Here is a 15,387-nt window from a genome sequence, read left to right as displayed (position 1 = left end):
AGAACTTTCTCCGATTAGTTTTAAATGTGCCCCATGCTAACTTCATGGAGTGCCCCCCTAGTCTTTCTACTATCCGAAAGAGTAAATAACCGATTCACATCTACCCGTTCTAGACCTCTCATGATTTTAAACACCTCTATCATATCCCCCCTCAGCCGTCTCTTCTCCAAGCTGAAAAGTCCTAACCTCTTTAGTCTTTCCTCATAGGGGAGTTGTTCCATTCCCCTTCTCATTTTGGGTAGCCCTTCTCTGTACCTTCTCCATCGCAATTATATCTTTTTGAGATGCGGTGACCAGAATTGTACACAGTATTCAAGGTGCGGTCTCACCATGGAGCGATACAGAGGCATTATGACATTTTCCGTTTTATTCACCATTCCCTTTCTAATAATTCCCAACATTCTGTTTGCTTTTTTGACTGCCGCAGCACACTGAACCGACGATTTCAATGTGTTATCCACTATGACACCTAGATCTCTTTCTTGGGTTGTAGCATCTAATATGGAACTCAACATTGTGTAATTATAGCATGGGTTATTTTTCCCTATATGCATCACCTTGCACTTATCCACATTAAATTTCATCTGCCATTTGGATGCCCAATTTTCCAGTCTCACAAGGTCTTCCTGCAATTTATCACAATCTGCTTGTGATTTAACTACTCTGAACAATTTTGTGTCATCTGCAAATTTGATTATCTCACTCATCATATTTCTTTCCAGATCATTTATAAATATATTGAAAAATAAGGGTCCCAATACAGATCCCTGAGGCACTCCACTGTCCACTCCCTTCCACTGAGAAAATTGTCCATTTAATCCTTCTCTCTGTTTCCTGTCTTTTAGCCAGTTTGCAATCCATGAAAGGACATCGCCACCTATCCCATGACTTTTTACTTTTCCTAGAAGCCTCTCATGAGGAACTTTGTCAAACGCCTTCTGAAAATCCAAGTATACTATATCTTCCGGTTCACCTTTATCCACATGTTTATTAACTCCTTCAAAAAAGTGAAGCAGATTTGTGAGGCAAGACTTGCCCTGGGTAAAGCCATGCTGACTTTGTTCCATTAAACCATGTCTTTCTATATGTTCTGTGATTTTGATGTTTAGAACACTTTCCACTATTTTCCCTGGCACCGAAGTCAGGCTAACCGGTCTGTAGTTTCCCGGATCGCCCTTGGAGCCCTTTTTAAATATTGGGGTTACATTTGCTATCCTCCAGTCTTCAGGTACAATGGATGATTTTAATTTTAAGTTACAAATTTTTACTAATAGGTCTGAAATTTCATTGTTTAGTTCCTTCAGAACTCTGGGGTGTATACCATCCAGTCCGGGTGATTTACTACTCTTCAGTTTGTCAATCAGGCCTACCACATCTTCTAGGTTCACCGTGATTTGATTCAGTCCATCTGAATCATTACCCATGAAAACCTTCTCCATTACGGGTACCTCCCCAACATCCTCTTCAGTAAACACCGAAGCAAAGAAATCATTTAATCTTTCCGCAATGGCCTTATCTTCTCTAAGTGCCCCTTTAACCCCTCGATCATCTAACGGTCCAACTGACTCCCTCACAGGCTTTCTGCTTCGGATATATTTAAAAAGGTTTTTACTGTGAGTTTTTGCCTCTATAGCCAACTTCTTTTCAAATTCTCTCTTAGCCTGTCTTATCAATGTCTTACATTTAACTTGCCAATGTTTATGCTTTATCCTATTTTTCTTCTGTTGGATCCTTCTTCCAATTTTTGAATGAAGGTCTTTTGGCTAAAATAGCTTTTCACCTCCCCTTTTAACCATGCCGGTAATCGTTTTGCCTTCTTTCCACCTTTCTTAATGTGTGGAATACATCTGGACTGTGCTTCTAGAATGGTATTTTTTAACAGTGACCACGCCTCTTGGAGTGGGACAGTTTGGAGCTTCTACCTATACCAGCTGCCTCCTCCGCAGGTTGAGCTTTTGGATTCTGAAGGCCAGCAGAACTTAGGAGGGTCCCTATAGCGGTGAAGAGAACTAGAGTCTAAAGGCACTCCGGGGTCAGGGCATACAGCAGATTAATGGCGTCAGAGGCCAAAATCGGGGCAGGCAGGTAGCAAAAGTGGTCAGGTCCCAGACGCAGGCTATCGTGGACAGATCCAGGCAAGGGGTCAAGTCCAAGTCAAAGGATCAAGATCTGGAGAGTCAGACCAAAAGTGGATGAAGACACCCTGAAGATGCTGGACAAAGCAGATAGGATAAGGCAAGGCTGGACAAGGGAGCCTGGAAAAGACGAGGCTGGATGAGGCAAGTCTGGACAGTGTAATTAAATAAACTAAATTTTGAATTTGAAGTGGAAATAGTTTCTAAATGCATTACATAATTCATTAGGTGAGTTGGCTTTGGGGTGTTTGGGTCTGTGATCATGATTTTTTGTTATGGATTTCATAGTATTAAAAAGGATCTGCAGGTTATTATTGGCAGCCTGAATGCGTTTAGAATAGCAATTTTTCTTGGCTAAATTGACAGCTGCTTGATAAAGGGTAAACTTTCTATTAAAAAGATCTTGATTTAAAGGTGTTCTGCATTTCTTCCAAGCATATTTAGATTTATGAAGCTCTTTCTTATGCAGGGCTAGTTATGGGTGTACCATGATGCATATGATGTTCTGCTGTGAGAGAGCTTTTTTAGAGGGGCTATCTTGTCCATTGTGTTGGATAGGGAGAGTTCCAGATATTGACCATAGTGTCAGTGGTGTTCCCAGGGAGGTTGGAAATCAAAGGGAGGAACTCGTCTTTAAGAATTGCCAGATCAATGTGTTTTCACTCCATGGTGAGGCCTAGGAACAGTTCCCTGAAGAATCCTAGGCCTGGGAGTTTAATGGCCTTATCAGGCATCTAGCTAATATGTGACCGGCCTCACCACAGTAAAGACAAAGTCCAGCCTGGCAGCACCAAAGGCGTTCCTCAGGAGTCAGCCGGCCACGGTACAGTTGTATTGGCTCCTCTGTCGGAATTCTAGAGGCGGGGGAGGATCCTGGAGGTGGAGCGGGATGCCTAGGGTGATTGGTGAATGCCTTGCGCCTCCTAGAGTGTTGTAGTTCTCAGGACCATTCCTGGAGGAAACAGTCAATCCTACCGGCCAACTCTATAAGGGAGTCTAAAGAGGCCGGAGCTCCTGAGCTGCCAGTTCATCCTTGATTTGGGATGCCAAGCTATCAAAAAGATGGAGCGAAGGTATTCCTCTCCCCAGTGGAGTTCTGTGGCCAGGGTCCGGAATTCGATAGTGTAGTCGGAGAGAGAACTACTACCCTGGTGGATGTGGAGGAGTTCAGAGCTGGAAATGGCCAGGCGACCTGGGTCATCAAACACTGTCTTGAAGAGTTCCAAAAACTGGGGAAGATCCCGAAGGATGGGATCGGAGTGCTCCCACAGGGGAGAAGCCCAGATGAGGGCCTTACCCTCCAACAAGGAAAGAATAGGTCATTTTAGTAGCATCATCTGGAAGCCATGCCGCTTGAAGACAAAAATGCATGTGGCACTGGTTAATGAAACCTCAATAGTGTTGAGGTTCCCCAGAATAGTGGGGAGAAACTGGAAGTGGTATGATGGAGCATTGGAGAGGCACTGGAGAAGACAGTCATCATGCCACTGGCACAGAGGAGTCTAGGCGGGCACTGAAGTGCTCCATACAGGCCGCTAGAGCTTCAAGAACATGTTGCCTACTCCAGAATTTTCTGGGCCAAGCCTGGAATGGCCTGCAGGGTGGAGACCTCCGCCGGGTCCATGGCCTTGGCAATCTGTTATGCTGGTGAACCCTTAGACCAAGGGGGAGTTGAGGCTACCAGTTAATATTTGAGCAGCTGAATTTTGTTTGATTTGCAGGGTTCTTATAACATATCCTGGCATGCCAGTAAAAAAAAGAGTTACAGATAAGATAAATGTCTGATTTTCTAAATCATAACCACTCTCTGAAAAAGGTTGTGATTTAGGAAATATTTAAAGCCATTTCAGAATTTGCAGTTTGAAGAAAGATTCCATCACCATAGCGTTCACCTGTGCTGGGAATGGAAAGATTGGATTCAAAAACTACTCACAGGTTCCTTACTATGGGGTAAATCATGATTTCATGATTCTTAAACTGAAAAAAAACAGAGGAACATCAATGTGTGGAAACCTGCTCAGTAGAATTATCTTTCTTGACAAGATTTAAGACCAGTCTTTCTCAAACATCCATTGTTCAAATTCCTTAAATAACATGAGATATGAGAAAAAGTAGCATCTATAATAGATGAAATTGGAAGAAAAAAACAGTCATGAGAAAAAAAATCCAATAATCTGTTTGAGGTTAGCAAGGAGATGATAGATTTGAACCAAATATTGAATAGCAGCACTGAAAGTGTGCAGAGCCTTGAGGCACACCTGTCTTTAATGGGAACCAGATAGATACTGCAGGCCATTTCTTAACTCTTGGTAATGTCCACATAAGTAAGATGAGAACCAATCTTGGGCAGTTGCAGAAATGCCTAGATTTGTTAATTGGTCAAAAAGGATTTGATAATTTATGGTGTCAGACGCAGAGGATACATCAAATAATCTGTAAATAATATAGATAATCTGTGTCACCATGTCTGAACGTGAGAGTATTAGAGTCTGAGTAAGTTGGGCAGAAGCCAAATTGGCAGTTATCTAGCACAACATGTTCATCCAAGAAGGCCTGCAGCTGAGGGGTGTTACTTGTGGTGTGCATCGGGGATCGGTCCATGAATTGGTTCTTTTCAACATTTTCATGAATAACATAGCAGAACAATTGTTGGGAAAGGTTTGTCTTTTGTAGAAGACACCATAATCTGCAACAGAGAAAAACTAGCCAAAAAGATGTGGAAAACATGAGGCAGGATCTAGCAAAGTTTGAGAAATGGTCTAGGATCTGGCGGCTAAGATTTAATGTTAAAAATGCAAAGTAATACATTTAGTGTGCAAGAACCCAAGGGAAATGTACAGTATTGGAGGTAAAATTCTAAGCATAAAAGAAAAAACAAGATCTGAACACCATCATAGCTGATGATTTTAAAGGTGGCCAAACAGGTGGATAAGTGATGGCAAAAGCCAGTAAGATGCTTGGATGCATAGGAGAGGAATGGCCAGCAGAAAAAAGGAGGTCATATTGCCCCTGCCTCATTTGGAATACTGTGTACAATTCTGGAGACTGCACCTTCAAAAGAATATAAATTGCTTGGAGTTGGTCCAGAAAGTGTCTACTAAAATGGTTAGTGGTCTTCTTTCTAAAGCATACAGGGATAGAGATCTAAACATATATACAGAGAGATCTAAACAAGTATGCAGAGAATATCATAATGCCTCTGTATTGCTCCATGGTTCAACCGCACTTTGAGTAATGTGTGCAGTTCTGGTCACTGCATTTCAGAAAAAGATATAGCAGAATTAGAAGGGTGACCAAAATGATGTGGATAGAATGATTCCCACATGAGGAAAGGCTAAAGAGACTAGGGTTCTTCAGCTTGAAGAAGAGACAGCTGAAGGAAAAATATGATAGAGGTCTATAAAATAAGGAGCACGGTCGGAAGAGGTAAACCGCAAATCAGTTGTTTTTCAAAAAGTACAAAGACTAGAAGACATGCAATGAAGTTACTAAGTGATACATTAAGACAAACAGGAGACATTTTTTTTTACTCAACGCATAATTAACTCTGGAATTTGTTGCTGGAGGATGTGGAGAAAGTGGGTTAGTGTAGCTGGTTTAGACAAGTTTCCTGGAAGAAAAGTCTATAAACCATTAACAACATGGATTATTTGGGGAAATCCATTGTTCCCTCTGCACTCATGCAGGCCAATCTCTACAAATGGGTTATGCATCTCTACCAGCAGATGGAGACAGAGTAAAAGTTGATGTCATGGATATATAGCCAGTATTCTCTGTCTTCAGCACATAGTGGGCATGCATTTCCCAACTTGGGATTGCTCGTAGACAAAAAGAGGAAGATTAAGAAGAAAAGGAGAAGTTTATCGCACTGTTTGTACTCCTGAGGTGACACCAATGGGTTCCTCCCTTAGTTGATTGACTTTAGTCGAGCAGCCTTTCAGGCGTGGACTTAATTAATAAAATAAAAGGCCAAAGCAATTGAAGGATGAGGGAAGATTGGTGGTGAAGGCTTTTGCCTTCTCCCCCCCCCCCCCCCCCCCCCCCAGCCAGAGGCCCAGTCACACTCTTAGCCAGGGATGGCTGAGCTCAGGCAAAAAAAAAAAAAAAGCATAAGGAAAAGAAGGCAGAGAGTAGGGAGATTTTATTTTCTGTATTCCTACCTTACTGGGTCTTCCGTGGTTGGCATCTTTTCCTTCTTCTCTCTTACTTCTCTGGGGAGTTTGGTGAGGTACGGTGACGGTGCAGGCGGGTTGAACAGCCTCTGGCTAGGCCCTGCTCCAGGCTTGGTTCTTCAAGCCTCGTAGTAGACAGCGGCTGCGTTTTCACATGCTTGTTTGTGTGCTTGCTTGTCACATGGCGGTGTGGTGATGTAGATCCACACGTGCAAGCCTACTTATGTGCACAAGGCCGCAGCCTATATTTGTGGAGCACTTATTTAAGACTTAGCACCTACTTGATTCAGCACGTGCTGAGCACTGACTTGAGTGCGCACTGAGCACCTACTTGAGCATGTACTGGGTGCCTGCTTGAGGGCGAGCATACTGTGAGTGTACTTGAGCATGTCTTTTACTTAGGCACACAAGGAAAGCAAGGCAGTATGGTGCCAGTGATGAAGTCTAAAACGCCTAGCGATCTGTGTTGCTTGCCATATAAGGGCAATATAGCCAAGGATATCTGCGAGTCTATGCTAGCACTGCCTGGTCACTGGGCTGTCCCCTCAGTCAATGGGGACAGCAGCTGAAAGTGACTCATTGAGGGTGTCCTCTTCATCATTTGATCCTGGGCCGGAAACATCTTCAGGAGATGTTCAATCCGAGGACGTCAGGTTAGGGTCTATAGGGCCTGGTATGGGCCCATCCTCCTTTTCCTGAATGGGATTTCCAGGGACTATAGATATTTCTGCAGGTGCGCCCAGCTAGAGATGTTGATACCTTCAAAATGGGATCATGTACTCAGGATTCCCAGTTGTTGTCACTGTGCACAAGCTCCATGGTATGGGAGTCCCTGATGATATGCAGGAGGATGTGGATACAGATGATTCTGATGAGGATTTGGGTTTTTCCCCTCTGGATGAGGGGGAAATTCCTCAGGATTTAGAGCCATTTAGACCTCTGCTCCATTTCTTTCAAGTGATGAGTTACTGAGTCTGTTATCTCAGACTCTGAAGCCGCTGGGTATGACTGGGGGTGACTCTACAGGCGCACAAACAACGGATCCCATTTTGGTCACCCATGCAAGCATCTTGTTTCTTTCCCCTCTTGGATGCAATTCAAGAGTTGACTGCCCTTGTATGGAACACTCCAGAAGCAAACCTTAAAGGCGGGTACACTTTGGCGGATGTACCCCTTGGAGCCGGTGGCGAAAGAACAGTTATGTTTTCCAAAGATAGAAGTGCTGGTGGGTTTTTTGTCTAAACAGACCATCATTCCAATAGAAGGAGGGATAGCTCTGAAAGATCCTCAGGATAGAAGAATTGAAGCTATCCTTAAGCAGGCCTTGAAATCATGGCAGTGAACTTGCAAATTGCCTCTTGTTACTCCCTGGTGGATTGGGTGAGTCTACGTCTCTCTTAAGAGCCTGAAGGAGCGGGGTCAAACAGCAGAGTGATGTTGGAACCTGGAGCTGTCGTCTTAGTTGCTGCAGCTGTAACTTGGTTTGCTCTGCCGCCAGAGGGATGACTTCCTTAAGATTGGGCAGGCATCAGCTGTGGAATGCAAAATTTGTTGGGCAGATACAATTTCTAAGTCCAATCTCACAATTTTACCCTTTAAGAGTTCCTTTTTATTTGGAAGTGAGTTGGAGAACATGGTACATAGATGAGGGGGAATACCAGGTCCGTCGTTTGACAGAGGATAAGAAGATGGCATTGCGTCCTTTTGGGCAAGAGACCATGCTAGAGGCTACAGGCATTGTCATCCCTATAGGGGAATGACTACTCAGAGATCTCAACCTTTGGTAAGTCTCACTCTTTTCAATTCATGAAGCCTTTGGATGAATGCGGTCTCCGGGAGTAGAGCACCTTGTCTGTCTCATTTTTATCAGAGCTGTGTCCTGGAAGTGTTAATAGAAGGCTATGCTCTGGAGTTTCTTCAAATTCCTCTGGATGCCTTTGTGGTCTCTCCTTACAACTCCCTACAAAAGGTGGCACTGGAGACTTCCTTAAGGGGCTGTTGGACTTGAAGGCTGTAATTCCTGTTCCAGAATCACAAGAAAATACCGGCTGCTATTTCATTTCTTTTGTTTTATAAAAAGGAGGGATCCTTTCGGCCCATCCTAGATCTCAAAGGAATCAATCGTCATTTGCGGGAGACTCATTTCCATATGGAAACTCTGTGCTCCGTAAGAATGGCAGTGCAATCAGGGGTATTCTCCCATCTCTAGATCTGATGAAGGCATTTCTACATGTTCCCATTCACTGGGAACATCACAGTTCCTAAGGTTTGCCATTCTGGTACATCCTTATCAGTTTCAGGCCCTGCCCTTCCAGCTAGCCACTATGCCCAAGACCACCTCTAAGGTCATGGTGGTGATAGTGGCATCCTTTCACAGGGGTGGCATCTTTGTTAATTGTATCAGGATGACTGGTTGATTTAGGTCAAAAGCATGGAAAAGAGTTGCCTGGCTTCTTGTGAGGACGTCCCATTATTGCAAGAGCTAGGCTAAGTGGGCTTACAATATTAGTGATAGATTTACTAATGTCCTCACGCAAAATCTTTAACAAGACTGTGTCAATGGGATTTAAAAGCCAAGACGAGGAATTCATTGTATTACTGGCAGTAGGCACCGGGAGCATTTTTGCAGTTTTACCCTTATTGCAAGTTTTGACTAGAGCTTCTTCTGCAATGGGAAGAAGTGTAAAGGTAGTATCAGGACCTTCATACCTGGCTCTTTCTTGTCCAGCCAACTTTAGAGGGTTTTCATTTTACAAGCCAAGACTGTACTGGTGTGCTGAACTTGGAGCTACCAGTTTTGATCAATTGGTGGGTCGACCTCTCTCAACCCTGACTGTCCTATTCCTTCAAAGGCTAAGAACTCAAGCTAGGCAGGTTCACTGGACAAAGGGTAAAGTTATGGAAGGTCCTCCTTTTCCCCCTGATTTTGAGAGGGGCTGCCTTGACTAGTTCCTTGAGTTCCTATATACCTTTGAGTCATCTAGATAAAATAGCCACAATAACACTGGATACTCTATGAATTGCTATTACCAGATTAGAGGTTACTTTATCATCTAGAATTGACTCCATGTTGGGCACCATGGGGAACATGCCTTTGCAGCTTAATGATCTATCTCAGAAAATTCAGGAACATGTTGAGAAATTGTCTTTTATTGAAAATAAGATCTCTACTGTATTTGAGCACAATACTGCTATCATGAGAGAGATTTAAATCTGCAGAGGAGATTGGAAACCTTGGGAATCATATTAAAAGATGTAATCTTAGGATGCTGAATTTTCCCAGATGTACAATTATTTCTCCAAAGTTGATGCTTGAAAAATGTTTTAATTGATCTCTTAGGCTTCTCCAAAGAAAAACATTCCTTCAGTTATTAAAGTCTATTATTTGTCTTCTGTGAGTTCCCCAATGGCTGAAAATGATCTCAAAGAAGATCCCTTTCATATCTCTGCCTTTTGGAGATTTTCAATTCACATATTGAAGATATGGCTACTGTTTTGGTTGAGTTTCTTAAAGAATCTGATAAGCAGTTGGTTTTGATCTTTTTTTCGTCATAAAAATTGTATTTATGGTCAAAAGATCTTTCTTCCCTGATGTGGTGAGGGATACCTAATGTCTGCTTTCAATGTCTGCTCAAACCAAACAAACAATTCGAACTGGATTCTACAAAATGTGCTTGTTGAAGAGGCTTAAGCCCCTGTTAGAGCCCTCTGGCATATTTAGATTACTGCTTGGTCTTCCTGATTCAGCACTATGATAATTACAACTGTTTCAAAATTCAGCAACTCGCTTATTATCTGGAAGCACGAGGTTTGATCATATTACCCCAGTCCTTGCTAAATTGCACTGACTTCCTATATCATTAAGAGTTAAATACAAAATCTTTATGCTTATCCATAAGTTAATCAATCAGGTAAACACCTATGGCTTGGTGCAGCCTTAAGAAAGTATATTCCCTGTGATCTTTACGATTACAAAATAAGGGGCTGTTAGAAATCCCTTCTATCAAACAGCACACATAGGTGAGATTAGAGACTGAACCATTTTCATAGGTGGACCTATCCTATGGAATAATATGCCAGAATCATTGCGATGTGAATTATCCATTCCCAAATTTAAGAGAAGTTTAAAGACTTGGCTATTTCTGAGACATTTTGGAGCTATAGTATCATAGGCAGAAGTAATGAATGGAATTGATATTAGCCTCGATTATACAGTGGAATTCAAAATAGCATCTCAAGTTGTTTGTCTTTTTTTTATTATTAGTTTTTATGCTTGTATTTTAAGTTTGTAAACTGCATTGATATCTTATGACTTTGCAGAATAAAACTGATTGTATAAATAAAAATAAATAAACTTTTCCTTGGAAGAAGGCAAAAGCTCTTCAATATTGGATGAATTTTCCAACTGAAATATCCCTGCAAGTATATACTTAAATACCATGGTTATGTTACGCTAACCCCGTGGACCTCCACTTTCATTTCTACCCTGGTCCAGTTGGGAGTGCTGCATCCAGGCGCAGTTAGGACTTCCCGATGCACCGTGCCACCGCCCATGGCAGGATGTTGTTAGCAACTTCTCGCAACAGGATGCCACCGCCAAGCCCTGCAAGACATGGTCCCCTTAGGCACACACACATGCTCCCTTGCTAAACTTAAAAGGACTTGGCAGGAAAAGACCCGTGTCCCCTCTTGATGATCTCACAGCCTTGGACCTTAAAAGGCCCTTCCTTCCTGCTACCAGGGCCTCGGCAATAGGTTGACTACCTCAGTAGTAGTGCTCTGCCTCACTGTTGTCTCTGTGTTCCAGTTCTTTGTTCTTGTTCCGCGTCCTGGCAGTCCTGGTCTTGTTCTTCAGTTCCTTGGTCAGTCTTCAGTGCCTTGTCTTTGTCTTCATAGTCAAGTCTTCAGTTTTCAGTGTCCTCCTGCTCGCCTATGCTGTTCCTGCTTCTCTATTCTACCTTCCCTCAGATGCACTTCTAGTTTGGACTTTTGCTTGATTCACAACCCTGATTAAACTCTGCCTGCCACTGACCATTGCCTGCCACTAACTCTGTTTGTATTCAGTCTACCCAGGACCCTGGCCTGCAACTCAACTACCTTCATAGATTACTACCTCGTCCACAGAGGCCCCAGCACCCAAGGGTTCAACCTAAGGAGAATGAGGGCTGGTCTCCAGTTGGACCTCTGCCACAGCCAGCTCCACCAGCCGATGGTGGAGATCTGCAGAGTTCCTCCCCGCAGGTTGTGTTAACTCCACCTCGGTCTAAGAGTCCATGCCTGCAACGGGTAATAGTTATGTTTTTTATGAAGTAACCCAACTGGATCATTTCTGATTAATAAGTTAGCCACTATTGGTATAATGCTATTCCTTAAAGTTTATTATTGGGCCTTGAAATGATATGATAGCTTAGTTTTCTTATTGCATTATGTTTCTTATAGATTTCTTTCCCATATGTGGTCTGTTATGCAACTCTCTGCAATTTCTCATTAGTCTTATTATATTGATGCCAAATTTATGTAACCAAGTTTTTTTTTTGATATTGTGTTAAAATTGAATAAAGAAATAATTAAAAAAAAAAAAAAAGAGAAATGCTTTCTCCATGAGGAAATGACATCACCCACTCACGTAACTAGCAGAATGCACCAGGAGATGGACGTAAAATTTGAGCTCCCAGCTGACTTTAAAAGCTTGGGATCAGAAGGGCAGGGGGGGGGGGAATAGTAAGACTGCATTTAGTGGGTTGGGGAAGGAGGGGGAAGGTTTAAACTGCAGCAGCACAAACAATGTATTTTTTAAAATTTGGGCAGGGGGGGAGGCGGAGCAGTAGAGCTCTCTACTTTATCATTTTGGGGTCTTGAGGATCTTTGGCGTGGGTCACATGATTGGGCTGCAAGGCCCTCATGTGAGGTTTTTTTTTTTTTTAATTTTAATCACTCCTTAACCAATAATATTCTTTAAATATCACTCATTAAGGGGGTCATTTTCCAAAGCGATCGCACGTGAAAAGTCCCTTTTTGCGTGCGATCACTAAATGGGGGCGGAGTCGGGGCAGCGTCAAGACCAGAACAGAAGGAGTAGAGGCAGCACTGGTGCGGACACCGTGAAGACATCGTGGACAACAAAAAGGTAAGAACCCTTTTTGCTGCCAATTTCTCACCCAATAGTACCACCTTTTATGATGGGCCATCCCCCGCTTTGCCACTTGTACCGCGCGATTCAAAGAGCCCGGTGGTATTAGTGAATCTAGGGCCTAAGTTAGTTATCTGAGTAAACCTACCCAGATAATTTTGCAACCTAATTGGCAATATTTAGCCAGTTAGATTGTAAGTTATTCAGGCTTTCCCAAATACCTTTATTCGGGGATATTCAGTAGCACATTTATCCCACTGAATATCCAAGTTATCTTATTTAGCTAACTTTACCTGGATAAGTTAGCCGTTGGAGGTTTTTTTTTAAATAATTAGCCTTCATATGTTTTGGTCAGAAAAGTATCCACAGAAAAAGCAAGTGCAAATTTCTGTAGGTTACATTTTCCTTCACCAGTTTATAAAGTGAAAGTATGTGTTTACTTTCCCTTTGGGAATATTGCCCTAAAAAAGGAGGGTTGCAATGTTCACACTGTCCACATTGGAACAAGAACTGTGCATCCTTTTTACCTGTAGGATTTGCACCAATTTTCATAGCAAAACTATGCATGTACTTTTTTCTTGCAACGTGTTGTGGATACAAACTATGCACAGTCACTTGCACCTGCTTTTCTGTAGACAAGTTTTACTGGAAAATTATGTAAGGAGGATTTGAAATTGCAATCTACATGTACACTTTTCCTCCCCTAACCTAAACATGCTCTGGGAATCCCTCTTTTCAATATAAATAAAAGTATATACATTGTAGAACAAAATGCAAACTTTTACCTCCGGACAATTTTTAGACAGCTGAATATTGTGGCTAAAACAACCCTTTACCCACATAAATTGCTTTGAAAGCTGACCTTATATAGCAGCTACTCTTGCTTATCTGTCATCTCTGTCCTCCTAAAACAGATAATAAACTGGACTAGTAGTATCGCTTTCAGGCCATCACTGGGCTAACTGGCTCCCTGCTCAGTCCTGCGGGGGAGAGGGCCAAAGAAGACATCTTTCAAAGTTCTGGCTGGCTGCAGGGGGCCCCTTTCTAATGAGTGATTGTACACTATTGGCCAGTTGGGGTCCTCCTCCAATGATGTGGCTGCATCATTGATGAAGGCCCCGTCCCTTGTAACAAGGCATGCTGTCTCAGATTGTTACCCACCAAACCTGCCCTTTCCTATAGCCCTGATCCCATTTAGGGAATCTTTGAACCATGATAGCAACAACATCTAGGTTTGCCTCTGGCTTTTACAGCTATTTCTCCTTGCCCTATCTGCTCTCTTATTGACCTCAGATCTTTCCCCATGTCTATACTGTTGCTCAATGGTGGTTTTTGAGATACAAAGATGTGATATAAAGATTGGCAATTATGGTGCACTCGTTTTTGCAGTCATCCTAGATAGAAGAAAAACAGTAATCTATCTTGTTTGCCCTCTCTCATGCTTTCTAATAATAAAATAGCTATCATTTATCTTACCTGAGTAATTTTCGTAATTTTCCTGAGAGTGTAGAGAATGCCAGGCTCAGCTGAGTCAGATGTGTCATATTACTTAATTTCTCTCCAATTCTGGTAAGAATGGATTCATCTTCTTCTGTGAACCTGCGCACATGAAAGCTCTGGCAGGCAAGGTAAGAGATGTTAGTTGTGGGAAGCTCACATTACTGAGAAGAATCTCCAAATGTTCCATTTCTAAACGGATATTGTGAACTTATTCGAGTTTTCGCAAGGCTAGTAGGCTCTGTGAGCTTTATGATGTAAAATAACTTCCATAGAGCTAATTATCAGCTCTGAATGCCATACACCGAATTTTTAAAGGAGAATGACATCTCATCAGTAAGACCTGCATCACTAGCTCGTAGTTGCGCTCAGTAACGAACAAGTTAACAAGGACATCAATAGTAATGTCAAAAATAGCTGGATTGAACTGCTCCTTTTGCATCTCAACAAGCAGATCAAAGCACAATTGTGAAAGCAACCCTGTTCTTGCCCAACTACCCAAAGTGGTCTTGCATTTGCAAAGCTGAACTTCAACATCTTTTATACCAGTGAGATCTACCACTTTTAGTCTCTTTGCGTAAGTAGCAGAGCAATTTAACACATAGTCCCTTAATCCAGTTAGACAAGCTTCCAAATTAACGCGGCATGTCCAATGGCTTATGTCTTCTTGGTGGTCCAATGTGCTTCCTAACAATTTCCCAAGGTTAAAGTCTTCCAGTGGCCAGTTTTCCACAAGGTCATGGATTATTTCACCTTGTTCCAGCCAAGTAACTGGCTTTGAAAAGAAGAGGATAAAGGTTATGTGCAAAACTCTTTAGGTTGTGCCTAGCAATCACCGTATTTGATACCAAAGCCTCCGCACTAATAAACCTCAGTGTCTTCATCTTTTTGCTGCGTTCGATTCCTTTTCATCATAACTACTGAGCAGCTAGTATTTCTAGCTGAAGCTGTGTCACTAACCAGTCTGCAATATTTTTAGAAGCAGCTGTTGTCTGGAATGTTTTGGGAAAGGAGAGATAGCAGTCACATGCTGGAATCTTAAATTTCTATTTTTGGAATAGATTCAATATACTTATCATTAGCAAATTGTTTTTCACCTTATTGTCCATGTAGCAATTCTAAGCTTTTCAGAAATAAGCCTTTGAAAAAATAACTAATGGAGGATTTTCTTTAATGGCTACACACAAAAAGGAGAGCTTCAGTTTAAAAGCCACAGTTCTATGTATGTACTAACAGAGGAACCTGAGAGAGGAGAAGAACACTGAGGGTGATTTCCAGTAATGCTTTTAAATAGGTAAATGCATGTGTATTTGTCTACGGTTTTAGGCTAGTAGCATTCAAGAAAAGTTGAAGATGTAAGATGCTACATTGCAAATTGTAATTTGTGTTCTGTTAGATGTTAAAATCGATACTGTTTTGATATTATACTGGTTGTACATCTTCTAATAAAATA

General features: G+C 42.1%; 1 protein-coding gene across 1 annotated transcript in view; it reads right to left on the bottom strand.

The window, feature by feature from the left end:
• LRRC14B (leucine rich repeat containing 14B) overlaps window positions 1-14,875 on the bottom strand; it is a 62,198-nt gene extending 47,323 nt beyond the window's left edge. The window contains 3 exon segments of the mRNA XM_029589930.1: window positions 13,914-14,031; window positions 14,034-14,697; window positions 14,699-14,875. Coding sequence (XP_029445790.1) covers window positions 13,914-14,031; window positions 14,034-14,697; window positions 14,699-14,818 — 902 coding nt within the window. The 5' untranslated portion in view covers window positions 14,819-14,875.
• Between the last annotated feature and the right edge of the window lie 512 nt (window positions 14,876-15,387).

Source organism: Rhinatrema bivittatum, chromosome 2 (assembly GCF_901001135.1).
Source record: "Rhinatrema bivittatum chromosome 2, aRhiBiv1.1, whole genome shotgun sequence".
Taxonomy (NCBI): domain Eukaryota; kingdom Metazoa; phylum Chordata; class Amphibia; order Gymnophiona; family Rhinatrematidae; genus Rhinatrema; species Rhinatrema bivittatum.
Note: the sequence above shows the minus strand (reverse complement) of the source record. Positions and strands in the feature narration are given on the sequence as shown.